Genomic DNA, 19,479 nt, shown 5'->3' on the forward strand with positions numbered 1-19,479 from the left:
CTCCGAGTTCCTGCTAAGAAATGATATTTAGAGACCATAGTCTGGGTACTAGTGGTGCTGTTGCTGGTAAGCTGGTCGTTTGATCACTGTTTCCAGGACTTTTTGGTGAGTGGAACTAGAAAAAATATCCTATTTTGTTTTTGTTTAAGATAAAATACCTCAGGGCTTCTTACAAATTACTTACAGTTTAACTTTAGGACTATCATGTCTTTCATTTCTCTTTTAAATCTGTCATTTCTCTTGCACTAAGAACCTGGGTTCTCAAGAATACCAGAAATTACAAAAAAAAAAAAAAAAAAAAAAAGAGGATGATCACATTTGAACTGTTCACCTGCTTTATTCCACATTAACCACACAGCATTCTCGGGGAGCATGACCAATGCTTCCCCAACCGTTAGATTACTATAAAACATTCTATAATTATACTTTTAGTTCTTTTTTTGTCCTTGGATATAACCACATACAGTCAAACTAATAGGTGTTAAAGTCACGTGGACTAATTCTTCTCCCTGTGTGGTTAATGCTACCAAATGAAAACACAGAATGTTTTCAGTTTTGTTCATGTATTTTTTGGTTTTGAGAGATTATACTTTTCGAATCAAATTTCATTCTGTGATTTTATAAACTGTTTACAGGGTTCCAGAGTCAACGGTGTAAGACAGATGTATGGGAGGAAGGCGGGCTTCCATCCTTCTCTGCAGGGGCTGTGCTAATACTCTCCGTGCTGCGAATTCCAGTACATGTGCTCCTGCAGCAAACACAGAACACTGTTTTGAGAAGGAACTGTAATTGTAATGGACGGACGATATGCCTGTACATAGAGGTGACTTACAACAGGACAGATATCATCTTAATCTTATTTGAAAAAGAAAAAGCCCCTTCTTCTCTGGTTTCCAAGACTGGAGTTGCAGGAGGGAGGTATCTTAGAGAGAATCCTGTTTCACAGCCCCACAACCCACACCCAGCACAGTGCCTGGCACACAACAGAAAGTCAATCACTATTTGCTGAGGGAATGATGGAATCAGAGCCTGAATATATGTCCTTGTTCCTAGACCTGCTGCTACCAGGCGGACATCATATACCAAGGCCTCAGGTCCAGGCATCTTATCCTTTGTGGGAACAGTGTGTTCAGGATTAGGTCTGTAAATGGAGCCCAGCTACTCAATGCCTCTATTTCACACATCGTGACTCTAGGCAATAGGTACATGTTTTAGTGTTTAATACAAAGGAAAAGTTTTGAGTCAAAAATTTTGCGTTTTCCTCATGAGAAAGGGAAGTTTGCTCAACTGTTTTGAACTCCGCAGAATTAAAAACCTCTCAGCATTAACCCTCAGAGGGAAGGGCTCAAGAGAAAGCATCGGCCAAGAGGACCAGGCGTACTGTCCTTGGTCTGCCATGTGGGAAGTGTGGAGAATTACAAGCAGGGTGGCCGGTGTCCCCACACAAAAAACCTCACTCTCCAGCCCAGCCTCCGGACCAATAGTGTTTGGAAGAAAGAAATTCTTTCCTCGGTTTCAGGTAGAGAGGGAAAAACAGAAATGAATACACATACACACAAGAAAAGAAATCAGGACAGACTCTTTGTTATGACCAAGGATAACGAGCTTTTTTGAAGAATTTATTTTACTCCTTAAGGAAAACTCGGAAACGAAGGTTTCATTAGAATTTCACCTTCTGGGGCGCCTGGGTGGCTCAGTGGGTTAAAGCCTCTGCCTTCGGCTCAGGTCATGATCCCAGGGTCCTGGGATCGAGTCCCGCATCGGGCTCTCTGCTCAGCAGGAAGCCTGCTTCCTCCTCTCTCTCTGCCGGCCTCTCTGCCTACTTGTGATCTCTGTCTCTGTCAAATAAATAAATAAAATCTTAAAAAAAAAAAAAAAAAAAAGAATTTCACCTTCTATCCGGCCCGTGTCCATGGGAGACAGAGAAGTCACACGGGCTTGCTCCAGAATCGTTCTCCATCCACCAGAGGAGGTAAGATGGCATGTAAACAATTACAGACTGGATGAAATCCTGGGCCATGAGCAAGGATGGGCTACTATGCCCCAAAGAGCAGGAGACAACCACCGTAGGCGGACGGCCTCTCTGAAAGCTACCGGTGGCGGGGGGGGGGGGGGAGCAGTGCGGATGGAGGAGACGCTACCGAAGCTGGGCACTGCGAGAATCACAGACGCTCAGCGGTGAGCTTGGCGTGCCAAGGCTTTGGCACAGGCAAGGGCTGGGAAGGGCTGGCAGTCCCGTCTGATCAGCACGCCCGGCACACGGAAAGAAATGGGGGATGAGAGAAGCCAGGTAGCCCTGGGCCAAGTTACGTAGGGACGTGAATGCTGTTCAGGGGTTGAGCTATCTCAGAGCAGGGAACAAACGAGACCCACTTAAGGTTCACAAAGGAGCACCTGGGTGGCTCAGTCATTAAGCGTCTGCCTTCGGCTCAGGTCATGATCCCAGGATCCTGGGATCGAGCCCCGCATCGGGCTCCCTGCTCAGTGGGGAGCCTGCTTCTCCCTCTCCCACTCCCCCTGCTTGTGTTCCCTCTCTCACTGTGTCTGTCAAATAAATAAATATAATCTTAAAAAAAAAAAAAGGTTTCTGACAAGGAATGTTAAGTTTTAATAAGCCAATGTTCACTGTGCATCTACTACAGGCCAGGCTGTGAGTCAGATCTGGAAGACAAGGATGAAAAGACGCAGCCCCAACCCCTAAGGGGCTCAGCGCCTGTGGGGAGAGTCAGAGGAGGAAATAATCATTGTGCTGGGGGCAGAGGACAGAATCAGTGGGAGAACTTCCAAGGGGGTGAGGGAAGACGGATGGAGAGAGTGCTTAATTAGTCCAAACAAGCTCTGGGAAGGGAAGTGTATGTTAGGGTACGTTCATTAATTTCTACATAACTCAAATCTATTCATGTAAGCAGCCACATATTATTAACTTTCAGAAGTGGAAACCTGTCCAAAACAATTGTGCATGTGCGGAATGATGAAGAAATTGAAACAGTTTCTGGGAAAAGGCAATATTAAAGGCCATCAGTCACTGTCCGGGACTATCACGGCTGACCCCGGGGACATGAGGCTCGGCAGAAAGTGCTCCAAACCTCAGATCCTGGACCGTGTTTCCTTGGAACAGTTCATGAGGCAGCGGCCCCAGAGGCTTTGCTGTTTGGCGAAATAAGTAACCCACACTAGCACTAGAAATTCAGATTGACCAGGTGCCCTCTCTGAGAATAGCCACCGTCTTCAGTCCCCACTCCCTCCCCCTGGCACCCAGGAAGGCTACGGTCTGCTCAGGAGGGGGCAGTGATGCAAGAAAATGATTCCTGAGAAGCCAGAGGAAGGAAGCCAGCCAGCAAGCAGACCGGGTCGCACCTGGACAGGAACTGAAGGTGAGGACGGCATCCGGGGACTTTCCCGACAGGGCAGTAATTGAGCTGGAAGATAAACAAGGCTCAGCCGAAATGACGGGGGAGGGGCAGGGGTTGTAAGAAGCAGAGGGCGATGCTCCAAGAGCTGGGACAGTTTGGAGAAGAGCCACGTGAAAGGACACATGAGAGCCTCATGAATAAAACCAGGCCTGGACATTCACTGGAGGGCAGTGCCGAGAGGACGTCCAGGTGGGGCACCCTGAACAGCCACACACGCGCTGCCCACGTGCCCTTGGGATGGCCTACCCAGCACGGCAGCCAGCAGCACCCCACCTCAGAGCTGCCGATCCCCTTTCGGCACCGCAGCCCAAGAGCGGACGGTGGAGTCCAGGCTGGAAAGCTGGATGAAGAGCCGTCCCGGTTTGCGTGGGCCATCTCAGTCCTGCTCAGGGCAGTTGGCCACCCTACGGAAGCTTCCATAAGCCTCAGAGAAACAGGACTATAAAAGATAACTCAATAGAGCGAGTAACACAACAGAGCCTTTCCAGATACTTCTCCACCTGGCCCCAGGCGTCCACACAGCCGCCCCATTTTCCCACCATCCGGGACCTCAAGGATGCCTCCGCTCCCCCAAGTCCAGATCCAAGAAAATATGGTCCGGAGACCTAAAGCGCCACGTGGCAGCAGACCAAAGCGTCCACGGAATAACCCAAGCCACACAGAGCCTTAGTCTGTCAGGAGCCTCCTTGCGAGCCATGCCTGTGCTCTTGTGATGTAGGCCAGAATTGGCCCAACGAAAGGAAACGTTTCCCAACTCCAAATAGGCCAATCAAAACATAATGCTTGAAATCCCTCACGACGGGAAATAAAGTCCACTCCTGCTTCTACACCCAGCCCTTCTGACTCCAGCGGCGAGAGGATCAGCAATGTCTCCCCCCACGCCGACCTGGCTCTCTCTCCCCAGGCCGGCAAGTCAACTCACTTTGTTCGGCGGCTCTCTCAACCTCTCGGTTACTTCTTCTTGACCGAAGAAAGACGTGACATGGCTCCGTCCAGCCTTCACCCGCCATTACTCCCCACCCTCGTGGCCAGGCGGCAAGTCCTGAGGCCTGCACTTTCCCAAGATGGCAGACGCTCACGGAAGCGCTCCCTTTGCTACGCCACCGCCGCATGCAAGCCCTGGGGAACACACATGCAATAGCAGAGATGAGAGTTGAGAGGCGAGCGCGCCTGCTCTCGTCTAAGGAGTGCAGATGATACAGTAGGATTGTTGCAATGACCTAGCCTCCAAGTGCTTGAAGACGGAGGATCTCTGAGCAGGGAGTGGCCTGATCTCAGACAGAAGGGACGTCCCAGCACGGGCAGCAAGGCCCTCGTTGGGATGGGACTGGGCTCTACACTCTCAGGACTCGTAGGGGAAGCTGCATCTGGGACGGTCGACCTTCACCACTGCGGACGCACCATTCAACTCACCTTGTGAAAGCGATTTTTTTTAAAAAATCACACAGTATCCTCTAAAAGGAGTCCAGGAAGACAGCGTTAGGAGAGGAAAGTGTCTACATAGTTCAAAACCGGATCCTGAGTCCCCCGTAAAAAAAACTTATTCTTTTTGGTTTGAGAAATAGGTGATTCGCTAAAAGCTCAGGGATACTGAAATTCAGAGTTCGCAAGTGCTAAAGCTGATGAGAACAGCACGCCGTCCTGCATTTGCTCTGTGCCCAGACTGAGAACAGACTACACGTTATTCCAATTCACGTACTCTCGTCCTCTCCTAACAGACCATGAGCTCGCTTTCTCATTAGATCGCTAAATCTTTGGAATATTTAAGGAGCATAACTACATTCGACCAAGATTACTCACTAACAAAGGAATGAGCTATTTGAGCTCACATGGCGTGCTGCTAAAAAACATTATACACACGGGCCAGAAACAACACAGAAACCCTCCTATCTGGAGAATCCGCGAGCGCTCATCTCGCTCGGGGGAAAGGAGCGGACGGTACCCTCCCTATACATCCAAGGGCGACGTCCATCTTCCTCCACCAGAAATTTCAGAAGTTGGTATACACTTCCCAAGTGAAAAGCGATTACATAAATAACTTGGAAATGTCAAGTGATATTTCTGAGGCCTGCCAACAGTTTAACCACAACGAAGGCCCTCGCCAAGATATTCATGAAAAGTTCAGAAGAAGTTACTATGAGAAGGATGTCCTCACAGCAAACAGATTTCTTCTCCTTAGGAAAAAAAAAAATGCATAAATCAATAGTTAGAATAAGGAAAGGGAAAATTAGGTTTGGCGTTAATAGTGGAAGAAAACAGACCCTTAGGAGAACTTTAGAAATGAGACTACACAAAGACTTCATAATTAATATACTATTGTTACTACTAGTACTAGAAATTCATTCAAACATTTCTCTCATACTTTTCCTTCCCGCAGATTAGATGTAAAAATGTCTTCAATGAGCTTAAGGGCAAAGAACAGGCACTTGGCTTTGCTACCGGCTGGCTGTGTGATCTTGGGTAAGACCCTGTTCCTCTCTGGGGCTCAGAGTCCTCACCTGAAAAAACAGAATCCCTGAACGTCCTTCCAGCTCTGACTGGCTGCAACTCCGGATGCCTGTCAGGGCCAGAGACCCAGCTCTCTGCCTCCCTGGCGATGGAAAGAGTTAGAGGGGGAAAAAAACAAAACACCAGCTGGAGAGGTGTTCTGAAAGGGGCAATCACACAGACAGGCAGTCGGGGGCATCCAGGCAAGGCAAGAGAAGAGTCGACTGTGACTCCATCCAGGGTGTCAGGATGCCTTAGGTTTTCACAAAGACAGGGTTTCATAAACACAGAATGGGTCACGTGAGAGTCTAGATTTAACTTCGGGGAAAGTAACTGAAATTCTTAAAAAGGACGCCTGTCTAGGGGGAGGCCAGGGCAGGGGGAGGTAGGTCCTGGAAGTCAGATTTAAAAGCTAAAATGAGTAGGAAAAAGTAGCAGGAGACAGTAAGAATTTGAAAATCCAGTGGGCACTGAAAGCAAGAGTAGATTAGAGGGTAGGGAACAGAATTTTTAACTTGAAAATAAATCCTGAATCCATTTAAATTGTGGTAGGAAGAGACAAAACATATGCCAGGTAAGGTTGGGGGCCCCTTCGCTGGAGTCCACAGGAGAGAGAAGGGGACAGGGAGAAGGGACGATGGTACAAACAGGTGTACGAGGACCCCTGCAACATGAAATCAAGGTATTCCCTCACTGGCTTCAAGCTTACGTCAGAATTTACCCTTGGTTAATTTTAGGAAAGTCAGAACCCACCACGAACAGAACACACAGCCTTATCCTGCATGCCTAGAGTCCAAGGGATCAAAGTTTGGTTCTGCCTTTCAGTGTCTTGTAGTCTAAAGCTAGCAAGGTAGACATTACACCACCACATACACATACAAAGACACACACACAGACCTTAGGAAAATGATATAGGCGCTCATTTCTAAGTGTGCTTAACCTCCTTCCATCCCACGACACCTGCCTGTAAGAGGAAGCGTGCGCCAGCAAATCCACAGGGTCTGGGAGACGCACCTTCCACACTTCCCTGCACCTAACAAGCATTAGAAAATGAAACACACAGACACACACACAAAGAAACACAAAAATAAAAGACTATTTGTGCAAAACAACGAGTTTTGCTAACTTTTTTTTTTTAAGATTTTATTTCTTTGAGAGAGAGAGAGCATGAGCTGGGGGCTGAGGGGGGCGGGCAGAGGGAGAGGGAAAAGCAGACTCCCCACTGAGCAGGGAGCCCGATGTGAGGCTCGATCCCAGGACTCTGGCATCATGACCTGAGATGAAGGTAGACGCTTAACCGACTGAGGTGCCCAGGAATCCTGAGTTTCATGAACTTAAAAAAAAGTCTTCCAACCAAGGAAAGCTAAGCCTAGAACAGACTTTCACATCGGTCCCCATAATCAACTTCTGAGGCCCCACGTTGAAAGCTTCAGTGAGCTGAAGGATAGAAAGACGCACCACCCTCTTTCCCAGAAAGAGACACAGGCTGAGAGGGGCTGCCCGCCCCCACCGGCTATGGAGCAAGAACAAACTGTGGAATTCAAGACTCGACATTCAGCCATTTGCCTTCGAACAGGTCCTCTGTGGGGTCAGCTCCAAAACCACCACGAAAGAATTTACCTCAGAGGCTGGCTGGCTATGGAGTCTTTGGACCACAAGCCCTTCGCTCCTTGTCCCAGACTAACCCGTGTCCACTACCCTGTGAAGCAACCAAATGTCAGGTTGTTGCCGCTGCGAGGACACATTCGCTGAATGGGAAGTCGGCGCCATTTTGACGGAGAGGCCATGTTCCACACAGACTTCGAAAAAGAAGGCGTTCCTCGGTGATGGTAATTATGTGTGTAAATGACATCAGCATAGATAATTCTTGACTCCTGAAAGAGCTGAGTTTAAGAACGAGCTAAGGAAGAAACTCAGGAATATAAAATCCTTCCCCTGGGTCTACAAAGGTCTCCAAGACTCTGCTGACGCCGACGGTGGAAGCCGCTTTTTAGGAAAGGAGATAATTTTCTGGGTGATTCTCCTGAGAAAAGGAGCAAGATGCCTGAGGTCAGAGTGTCAGTCTCCGTTGTTTCAAACCGCCTGGGTGTCCTTGAGTTGGTCACTCGCACACGCAAACCTCTGTTTTCTGGACTCGTAAAATGCGGCGTTGGAGCCAGGTCTGCACCAGCTGTAAAATTCTATGATTCTCTAAGTAACCGTTGACTGCACGGCTGGCAAGGCCGCCTCGATAATCAGAATGATCCAATTAACACAATGCGGTGTAGGCTATTCTAGCTATAGTTGCAAAACACAAAAATAAAATTTAAAGAGCCAGATCGTTGCAGAGTGGAAGGCATTCCGATCATGAAATCCAGTCACCTTATTTTTTGAAAATAAATGGGAGACTCTGAGGACCAAAGAGGTCAACAAGCTCCGTTAAATGAGAAGCTGAGCAGTAACAGAAGCAAGAAGAAGGCTGCCTGACGGGTTCTGCTCGCACCCAGCTGTGGTCTCGCCCCGCCAGCTTCAGCCCTGCCGCCTGCCCCAACAGCTGCTTCGGCCCCGGCGTCTTTTATGTGACTCGTTAAACAGCCTACATCACAGCTGGGCTTTACTGGCCGTGGGGTTATTCGTCTTCCAGACACCAAATCTGGGAGACACTGGAAGAGAGACCTGAAAGGCCTGCGTGAAAGCAGGCCAGGGCAAAATTCTCTAGAAGGTCCTCCGAGAGCCGCTGAAGACCGCAAGCGTCTCTCCTCCACCTGCTGGCTTCTCCTGTTTATCGGATGAGAATTCTGCAGGTAGGAGGTTCGTGGGCAAGCTGGTCCTGATCCCGTAACTTCAGGAACCAGACTGCTGCCTCGACACCCCTCGCTGCTGTCGCTCGGGCTTCAGGCCGCTGCGCAAATCTGCAGACCCCACAGTTGGGTACCTGGCCTCGGGCGGCCCCTCCCTCAGACCCGGCTCCGTTCCTGGCCAGGCTGGGATCTGTGGATTCCAGCAGCCATTGGGCGTGGCGGGGCACCACTGGGACAACTGTCCCCACCGCGCTCCAGATATGGACTCTGCAGAAGGACAGCCCTGAAAACCTTTTAGGGACTCTGGGAACTTCCGTGCGGGGAACAAGGCTGCATCCCACCCAGCGTGCAGCCTCGTGTTCCAATACGAGACAATTTGTTCCCAAAGCTACAACGTATGGACACTGAACCCCAAATCCTGCTGGGTGCGCCAACTTGTCACCTCTCTCAGGCGTGACGCTGTCTGAGAGAGGCCAGACTCATACAGGTCCGGGCAGTGTGTCTCCGTTTATGTAAAACCAAAAATAAGCAAGCAAAACTAGACTGGTGATGGAAGTCAGATGGGATGATACTTCTGATCAGGGTGATGCTTGGGGGCACAAGGAGCTTCCCCGGGGTTGGACATGCTCTGTTTCTTGATCTAGGTTTCTGGAATTAGGTGATTCCAAAGGTATGAAGGTATTTAGAAGTTCAGACATGTGTGTGCTTTATTACACGCATGCTAAATAGAGCTCCATGGAAATTAAAGTATTGTGTGAGGCCCCCGACGTCAGCGGAGAACACGCTTCTTCCTTTCCTTCGGCGTGGGGGTGTCTGAGATTCTCCGGATGGGGTCTTTGCAAATCACAGGGGTCACGGCAACAGCTAGATCACGGGCTTGCAGGCACCCGGCCCGACGCAGAGAGACCTATGTGAATGACCCCATTTGATCCCTAAAGCATTTCCATGGGGTGGACACCAGCCACATCTCCCCTCACACACAGAGCATGAAGTCGCTTCATGACCTGAGGGGAAGCGGCGTGTGCGAGTCACCCAGGAGGTCAGGAGTCAGAACATTGAGGCCAAACCAACACGTTCTGACTCCAGAGCCCATGAGACAGAGAGAACACGAGCAGGGGGACGGGAAGGGCAGGAAGCAGACACCGCGCAGAGCACGGAGCCCAATGCCGGGCTCAATCCAGAACCCCAGGATCAGGACCTGAGCCCAAGGCAGACGCTTCGCCGGCAGGGCCCGGGTTCCCCCAGAGCCTCTGTTCTTCACTGGTCTTCACGGTTCCTTGTGCGCTGCAAGGTTGGGGGTTTCTCAAGCTGCGTAATACTGGGCTCGTCCTGTTTTCCCTCCGCCTGAGAGGCCTGTGCCCGTAGGACACGGTCTGCACACTCAACATTAAGAGGAAAGAGGACCGAGGCCGGGTGGGGGACGGCTTCTCTCCAGGGGACCACGTTCTAGAGTTCATTCGGGAGGGGCACCGAGTTGGGTACAAAGGCCTACAGAGTCTCTTCTTCGCCTCCACCAGCAGAAAGCAGGTGCTATTACCGCCTTGCTGTCGTCTCACCTGACTCCTCCCCCTTGAGAGAAGTGCACAGTGGGGGCCACCCAGAATGTTTCACTTGCAGTCTGCTGGGACGTTCTGGAACACCGCGTCTTACTTTGGACAAAACTTCCACAGCGTGACACACACTTCTAAGATCTGCTCTGGCCTTCTGAAAAGGCTGAGGGGGCTTATTTCCTTTTTCTAGCTTGTGTATTGTTATGACATTAAATATAAGTACGGTGTATCCGTAGAACCCGGAGAAGGCATTAAGTGCCCTTTAATTAAACGGTACGCGGCTCGTGGTTTTCCAGACGCCCTCTTTTATCCTCTGCTGACTTCCCAATTAGCTCCCTGGAGCTCTCACGTGGCAACCTGTTGGATCATTGATTTCTCGATTACAAGCAGCCATAAATTACAGGCCCTGTAAAGACCCACCGGAGAGAAGGGTAGAAAGCAACTTAATGACAGCTTGGACGCCATCAGCAGCCAGGCCCCACTGCCCACCCAAAGTATTAACTGGGCTCTGTTATGGGAACGTGGGATGATGCCCTGCCTGCCCCTGCCCCCCACGGCAAGAATTCACCCACGCACTTTTCAAGTTACTTGGAAAACAGACGGCCTGTTGCAATTTTTTATGAAACAACTGGTCTCCTCTCATCACTGCCCCTGAGCACCTGGGTGGCTCCCTGCTCACGGCTGGGGCCCTGTGTTCACAGCCTGCTCCTTCCCCAACGCCAGGGGCAGAGCAAAATGTCCTAAGAGCAGACCGCCAGCAGCAGCCTGGAGGATGGAAATGAGGCTGGGCTGCAGGGTACCGGGGACACACCACCATCCCTGCCGCCCTCGGCTCCTGACTCGCCCTCCCTCACCAGGCTGGGACTTCTCCCGCCTCATCTCAGTGCTCTGCCTGCCAGGCCTGCTCCCCATCGTCACATCCCACATCGGCCCACATGGTCACAGCGGCCGTCCCAGAGCTGCAGCTCCCGAGAAGCACCATCCACCCCGTAACTAGCACGCGGCAATCAGGCCCGAACGTACCATGTGGCCTTGACCATACAGACGAGGACACCTCGGTCACCGGCCCATTCTGCTTTGCCCCATCGTGGGCCCTGACAGGACATTCTCGCCCCATCCCGCACCTGCTCCAGACCCTGCAGGTGCCAAGTTCTGCCAGGTCCGCCCAAGCCCTCCATCACCTTCACTCCCACTGGACTGCCCCACGAACTCAGGCCCCACCAGCAAGAAACCTCTGGCAGACTGGACGCGCTCTGCTTCCAAGGACTGGGGAGTGATTTCAGGGACACGCACGATCCTTGACACTATTAAGGCCTCAGTGTGAGGTCCCTTCAGCGGAGAAAATCAGTGCCCAGTGCCCACCTCTTATGCCAAGCACAGCCTGAATGGAAACACACACACGCACCCACACGCGCCCACATGGAGGCACACCTACCCTGCTCCCTTCTGCAAAATGGGCAAAAAGATCAGTGTTGGCGCTGGTAAAAGAAAGGAAGTAAAAGCCAGGAGAGCAAAAGAGAGGGAGGCTTAAATCAGAAAACAATACTCTTGGATCATTTCACATAATAAATAAGTAAATTTGGCGATCACTAGAATGAGTGAATCTATCACAGATTTCCAATAAAAATAAGAAAACGTGACTCAAGCCAACATCCCAACCAGAGCAAGAACCGCACACCGTGTGGGAAACTGTATGTGCAAACGCGGGCAGCCCCGAGGTCACGGGATATCTCCAGAGTCAAGAACTCGTTGTGCCAAGGGGAGAAAACATGATAATTTTCAAGTTATTTTTGAGAAACCATTTCCTGCCCATTGGCAAATGGCAAAGCCAAAGGGAGGCTCTCGGAGGAGGTTCTTACCTGGTCGTCGTAGCGGTACGTGAGGAACTGCTCCCCCGTTGTGTCTTCCAGAAAACTTCCCTGAGGCGAGAGTGCAAACTCAGGAAGGAAGTAGGCTCCAGGGGACTTCTCCGCTGTGGTCTGAAAGGCAAGGTCACCTGGTTACAAGTAAGGTCCCATGAGGACCCCCTGACGGGCAGTCCCCGAACCGGGTGATTCCCAGAGCACCCACCTGCTAACAGCTGTCCCAGTAAGGGATGTGACCTTGCTTAGTAAAGGCCAAGGTGAGATACACCAGGGGTCTGTGTGAGGCACTGTTAGGCCAGGACACCCCGCTGGTCCACCTCAAACTCGCACACACGGTACCGACTCCCTGACACCTGCCCTCTCCCCACTGCCCACAACCTTCCAGAGTTTCAGCTACAGCACAGTTAACTTCAGCGCTGTGGTTGCCAATCCACTGTGTCTAGGACTTTCTTTTCCTTCCTTCCTGTTTTTGTCTGGTGAAGGAGTGAGAAACAAACTTTCTTCCGCACTACGAAAGAAATGCATGTTCACCACAGAAACCTTTGAAGACACCGATAAACACAAAAGAAAATATAAGTCGCCCGTAATCCCTCCAACCTATAATCACCACTTTTAATTGTTTGGACGTATTTCCTTTAAGACTTTTTTTTTTTTTTCTCATAATGCTTTGGAGGTTTATAGAAAAATCCAAGATGAAATAAACATGGCTTTGGCAGGGAGACTCCCTTTGGTTCAAGGAATGCCCAGACTCTGGCATCTGGATCACTAGACGTAAGCCCCCATCATTAGGGCTGAGGGCATTCAGGAAGAAGGACATCATCTCTCGGAGACTACAGGTGGGTCCAATGGCCCTGTGGACCTCCTGCCATCAGTTGCCAACATCTCCAGCCATGATCCCTGCCTTGACTGCTTGACAAGGAGGAAGGAGATAAAGGAGATGGACCCCCCACCCCACTGTGTACAGCCCCACCTGGTCCGGGAACGCAGATCGACTCTGCCTCCAACACGACACCTCACTCCCCTGCTTGGGAAGGAGTGAGTAAGAATCCAAGAAAGAGGCCACGGGCGCTACTCTGAGGAAAACACTCTCTGCAATCAGAAAGCGTGAGGAGTCAAAGTCCCCCTCAACTGCCTCTGCTCCCCCAACAGTCACATTCTCAAACTGCAGCAGGAACTTCAGTTAAAGCAAAACATCTGGGGTGCCTGGGTAGCTCAGTGGGTTAAAGCCTCTGCCTTCAGCTCAGGTCATGATCTCAGGGTCCTGGGATCGAGCCCTGCATCAGGCTCTCTGCTCAACAGGGAGTCTGCTTCCCCCCCACCCCCCTGCCTGCCTCTCTGCCTACTTGTGATTTCTGTCTGTCAAATAAATAAATAAAATCTTAAAAAAAAAAAAAAAGGCAAAACATCCATGTGAATGCCGCACTATAACAAGGGCAATCAGTAGGTGACCGTCTTGGGAAGGCACAGAAAACAGACAACTCTAGTTTTGGTTGGCACTAGACTGTTCCAAAAACTTCAGAAGTTTCCTACAACATTTCATTCACACAAGGTTTTCAGCCCAGGGAGCAACAGGAATCTTCCCAGAGCCATGTGCCACTCCCACACCCCATCTCTCCTGCCTTGCTTCAGTGCGGTTTGCTTCGGTCTGGACTGCTCTGATCTGAAGTGAGGAAAACAGGACAGTCACCCACAAGCCTTGACACAGGTTTTCTGGGCAAGTTTTCTCTAGCAGAATGCTGTCATCTGTGGCGGCAGCTTTGCTTCAGAAATTAGTGGGGTCCCTGCAGCCTGCCACAGTGCCAGGGGGGTCAGGAGTCTGGCAGGGAAGGCTGTCCAGGTTCCATCAAAGGTGCGGAACTCGCTATGACACCTGGCCAGCCAGAGCTGATGGCTGCTGGAGATTGTTGCTCTAAGTAGCCTGGGAAGGAAAAGGAAGAGGAGCTAATACCACAGACCCCACAGAGACCACCGGCTCTCAGACACTGTAGTGTTGTTTTATGGATCTCAACATGAAACCCCAGAAAAGGCAAAAAACCTCTCCAGTACTCGTGTTTTCACATGTCGGTCATTTTTCATGTAGGAAAAAAAAAATCGTAGACTCTCTGGCTTGACTGTAGCTATAGCTGATCACCTTCTGCTTTCTGACCTGCTGTTACCAATGTTTAAATTTTGTCAGGCTTTAAAAAAAGAGAGAGAGACGGGAATGAAAATGTCCATGTGAAAAGAGGGGGTGAACTTAACAACAAGAGTTCTTGCTTCTGTGTATGTTTCCTAGGCGGTTTGAGGATGTGTCAAAGTCCAGTTATTCTCACCAAAGACAAACACATCTAGACAAACACATCTTGACTGCAAGACAATGATGGGTTTCATCTCAAGACAATTCCCTGTAAACTGATTACCAACACACCTAGCAAATAGTCTGTAACGTTTAGTTGCTGTTATTGTGATTTGCCTCTATTGTTTTTAGAATTCAGAGACTCATAATTTTAAATGCCTAAGGAGGCTTGCCACCCACCACAGAGAAGAAGCCAGGCCTGGAGCCCACGAGTGGCTATGTGCGAAGACACAGAAATCCAGTTACCAGAGTGGGGGCTGGGAGCCACGTAGGGTCATTACCTGAAGACCGCTCCCTGAATACAGTACTTTATGTGTAGCCGACCACATGTTCCACATGTATTTACTGAGCACCTACTATATGCCTGGAGCCATTCTAAAAGCTATGGGTACCATGAGGAACAAGAAAGATAAGGTCCTTTTAATGGAGGTTTCATTCTAATGTGAAAAGATGCATAATAAGCAAACAAATCCATAAATAAGAGAATTAAAGTTCTCAGTGCTATGAAGAAAATAAACAGGGTGATATGGGGTAAGTTGAGTCTGCAGAAAGAAAGGGGGTCAGTGAGGCTGATCCAGGTGGACAACGAAGAGAGCAGAGAGAGAGGGAGAGAAGAAAGAATGGAAGAGGCAGGACACTGTGGGCCCAGGCAAGGGGTTACAGAACCACCAGGTGTACCTCAAACCTTTACTGCTTCATGGAGGATGGGTTAAAAGGGGGCAAGAACAGAACCATTCCAGAAACAGAAGGCTGTTGCACTAATCCAGGCAAGAAGGGATGATTCCTTGGATGAGGATGGTGGCAGTGAAGAACTGCCTACAAGCCTTACTGATGGGTGAGAAGAAGGGAGGAATCAAGGACAATTTCTGGGGTTCAGGCTTGAGCAACAGGCTATAAAGGAAAGCCATGGATAGGCAGCCCTGGCGGGAAGAGAGGGCAGAGAGGCGAAAATTCTGTTTGAGTCACGTGCAGTTTGAGATGCTAGGAGACATCCATGCAGAGAGCTTGAGCTGGCCATCTAAGACGGACGTCTAGAGCTCAGAAGGGCAGTCTAAGGCCAAAGACAGAGATTTGGAAGTCACTGTTGACATTTTCATACATGTATACATACACTCACACCTTCACAGCCATCCTACCTGAAAAGAACCTCCCTAGAGAGTTTGGCAGACGAGGGCTTCTGTCTGGGGCCCTTAATAATTCTCATGTCGGAGGTGAGTAGAGAAGGAGCAAACAGAAGAAGTTGAAACAAGGAATCCTTCAGAGAAGACTCAAGAAAAAAAGAGAAATAGTAGGTCATGAAAGGATTCAGCATCAAAGAGATTGGCCAACTACCTTGAACGCCTCCGAGAGGCTGAATAAGACGAGGCCAGAGAAGGGTCCGCTGGTCGGGGCAACAAGGAGATCTTTGTTAACCTTGACAGAAGTAGGTACAGTGGAGCGGCGGGGACCATGGTCATGGGTTTGGGGACTGGATAGAAGAAGAGGAAGACTAGACCAGGAAAGGACACTTAGAACAAGGCGATGGTGAAAGGGAATGTGGAAGTATGGGCAGGATGTTTAAAGACTGGAGAAACGGGAGCGTGTGTGCTTGGTTATGGGAATCATCTAGAATAAGAGAGACTGTGGAGGAGACGAGAATCACTGCAGGAGTCCAGCCCGTGAAAAGACAGAGGAATGGGGTCCAACCTGTGCGTCCAGAGCCTGGCTTTCCTAGAGAGAAGGGTCCTTGGTCCATGTAAGTCTACACCTTACCACACCCGCCGGCAGACCCCTGACTTTGACCCTCTATCTTCGCTGTGCCTCCTCCTCGGACACCCTTCTACTGGGTCCCAAGGTCATCCCCCTGTGTCTCTCTCCCCACTTTCTTACCTCCCAGCCGGCTCTCTCACCTGGGGCCCCCTGCAACTGCCCTCCAGCTGAAAGAGTGGGTCACCTGCATTGTCTCTCAAACAGCTGCCTTCTGTGGCAAGGTGGGACCATCCTAAGCCTGCTGTGTGTGACATCTTCTGAAGGTTCCTTCAGTCCCACCACAATGCTTCTCTGCAATCAGAGGACTCACGACTGTTTCCCCACGATTTAAAACATTTACAGACACTTACTTAGCTCCAATGAGCTTTCTTTTCTCTGCTTAAATTTGGATTGGGTAAAATGAGGTCTGTTTGCCCTACGTTTTATTCCTATCCCCGGCTTCTGCCTCTCCCCCTAGGGCCACGGAGGTGTCGCATGTTGGAGGAAGTTCCCTAGGGCTGAGAACAGCATCTCTCTGGCGTCGGCCCATCCGGGACTGCAGGTGTGTGGGCAGTAAAGGGGAGGACTGGTGGGTTCCACTACCTGAGCTATGCAGGACAGGATCCTTCTTTAGCAATCCCACCTCCAGGGTTCAAGGTCACTGGTCCCTGGGCAACAACAGATTCCCTCCACACCCCACATCCCATTTTTGTTACCAAAAAAAAACAAAGAAGACTTTTTGTCTATTTTTATCAAAATCCTTATTCCTGAGTAAATTTCTCATCATTCAAGAGTTGATTCTAAAACTCCATTCCAATTCAAGTCCTCTCCCTCCATGGCAGCAAGGGCGCCCCAAGGTCACAGGGCACCACCAGGACTGCCTGAGCTTTGGAAAGGTGCGTGGGGATGTCCCACGATTATGAAAGTCCTGCACTTCAAAAGCCCCTCTCAGTCTCCTAATCCAGGCTGTCTACCTCAGAAATCCTGCCAGATGACCCGCAGCCTCTACTTGAATACCTTTAGTGACGGGGAGCTCACTCCCTCTCAAGGCAACAGGGATCTGTCAGAATCTAGGAGGTTTGCGGACACTGAATTGGTCAGAAGTGGCCCATGGCTCCCCATTTGAGGTCTGAGGTGCCCCAGCCACCAGCACCGCTCTCCCGGCCTCGTCTCCCACAACATCCCCCCACACCTCCCCCACAAACACACACCTTCAGAAATGAATTCCTGAGCGTGAGCCCAGTAAGCATCTGAGCCCCAGAATTACAGAACGTAAGGAACTTCAGAGACGCTCGAATCCCAGCTCCTCTCCTGGAGCAGGCATTTCTCCTGCAGCATCTCCGACCGCCCCAACAGAGGAGTCACAGGAGGCCCTCTGGAGAGAGAGCCGGGGAAGACGGAAATCAAGCACACGTCTCATTCTGAGGTCAGTGCTGTTTGTCTCTTTTCACATGTGAAGAAACTAAGACACAGGAGACCAGGTGATCTGACCGGGGTGCAAAAGCTCCCAACGGCAGAGTGCAAAGTCACCTCTGTCCTCTGTTCTGTTTCCCTGCCTCCACCAGTGGGAAACAGTCTGAGAAGAACCGGACCTTCCTTTGGGAGTCAACTGGCTGAGTTCAGCGGTGGCTTCCGAAAGCAAGTGCGGTGCCAGTAACAGGCCTCCGAGAACGCGCGCAGACATCCTCACCCAGCTGGGAGCGGACTTCTGGCGTGCCAGGGAGGTGGCATGCACGGCTCCTGGCAGGGTGCGGTGACCCAAGAGGTCAGGCCCTGGAGGAGAAGGGAAGAGTGGAAGGGAAGGCGGCGGGTAGGGAGAGCCGGGCCAGGGAGCGTGCAATCTTCCCAGGGCCCAGAGAGAGCCTGCCAGAATGCCTCACCCCCGCCCCCAGCCACTGTCCGCAGCTGCCGGGCCACCAGGGATGGGGGCAGGAGGAATCCAAATGGCCCCTCCAGGGACCATGACTCTGAGACCTGGGACGCAGCTGCGTCTCCAGCTCCCATTCTACTGAAGACTTGGACTTTGGCAGGAGGAAATAACTGTACAACGTCAAATTGAAGACAAGATTTCAGGGTCCCAGGCCTCGATCTGTACCCCATAAGGATGGAGAATGCCTACCAGGACAGAGGAGAAGACTTGGCTGATACAATGATGGAGAGAGAAGAGGGAGAAGAAGGTGTTCTCTAATAGAGAATGGGATCGCTTGTGCCTCAAAGGTCAGGCAGTCACAGTTAAGAAAAAATACAATGTAATTCTCACGGAAATTCAAGAGACCAGTCTACACACTTCTCCCAGTTTGGTCTGAGCACACCCGTGGAGCACACACCTCCCTCCCCAGTGTGAACGCAGCTAAACAGTTCCCCTGCCCGCGCCACGTTACTAACCTCAATAGCCTTGCGGTCAGGGAAAGCCACCAAATCTTCTTCCCATGTGCCACCGTGAAGCCACATCTCTGCACTCTGAGAGCCAGACTGCACGGTCCCCAGTATACACGTCATTGTCCTGTTCCTGTGAATCAGCCCACTTCTGAGCATCATGCCTCTGTCCATACACTTGTCATGGCCACGACCACCACCCAGGAGCAGGGCTGAGATCCCAGCCTCCACCAAGTCAAGAAGAGCCTGTCTCTGGGCCAGTGGTGACCTCGCCCAACCACAGTCCCCTCCTCTCAGATGTCCACCTGTTGGCCCCTTGGGGATTCAAGAAACACCTTGCCAGATGCTTCATGTCTGCAGTGACACGAACAATGCTCAAAGACAGAGACGGAAGACCTGAGATCCCAACAGGTAGGTTGGGACAGAAGCTAAGCACACGAAGGCAAGTTCCTGAGCCATAATGCAGGACTCCTCTTCCCAACACCAGCGCTGTTCAAGGTTCCCATCCGGGCCATGCATGCCCAGGAACCCAGTCTCGATTCATGGCAACCAAGATCTGTAGGGGCGAGTTCACCATCTGGATGGGAGTTTGGGACCGCTCGTCCCGGTGGTCATATTGGATGAGTCTAGAAGTGTGCCTCTAGGCGGAGCAGGCAGAACGCCCCAATCCTGCAGATGTGGTTCTGCAAGAACCACATTCTCAAAAAAAAAAAAAAAAACCAAAAAACACATTCTCTGGGGAGTCCTGGGGGTTGCCCGTCCTGGCCTGGATGGCACCTGGAACCTTACAGTGCGCACCTGCCAGAGCCCGTGGGGGAAAATCAACTTAACCAATATTATTTAAACTCAGCATACCAACCACATTCTTGCTCCAAAAAGGCTGATGCGCCTTTTGTCTCTTGAACCTGCAATGGTTGTTTAAAAATTTAAAAAAAAAAAACAAAA

The 19,479-nt window shown here is 50.7% G+C and overlaps 1 protein-coding gene across 3 annotated transcripts in view; it reads right to left on the minus strand.

The window, feature by feature from the left end:
- ADAMTSL3 (ADAMTS like 3) overlaps positions 1 to 19,479 on the minus strand; it is a 344,936-nt gene that overhangs the window by 283,181 nt on the left and 42,276 nt on the right. For all 3 annotated transcript variants that reach the window (XM_046010294.1, XM_046010292.1, XM_046010293.1), the window contains exon 3: positions 12,090 to 12,209. In XM_046010294.1, coding sequence (XP_045866250.1) covers positions 12,090 to 12,209 — 120 coding nt within the window. The remainder of the gene's footprint in view (positions 1 to 12,089; positions 12,210 to 19,479) is intronic.

Source organism: Meles meles, chromosome 6 (assembly GCF_922984935.1).
Source record: "Meles meles chromosome 6, mMelMel3.1 paternal haplotype, whole genome shotgun sequence".
In the NCBI taxonomy this organism is placed as follows: domain Eukaryota; kingdom Metazoa; phylum Chordata; class Mammalia; order Carnivora; family Mustelidae; genus Meles; species Meles meles.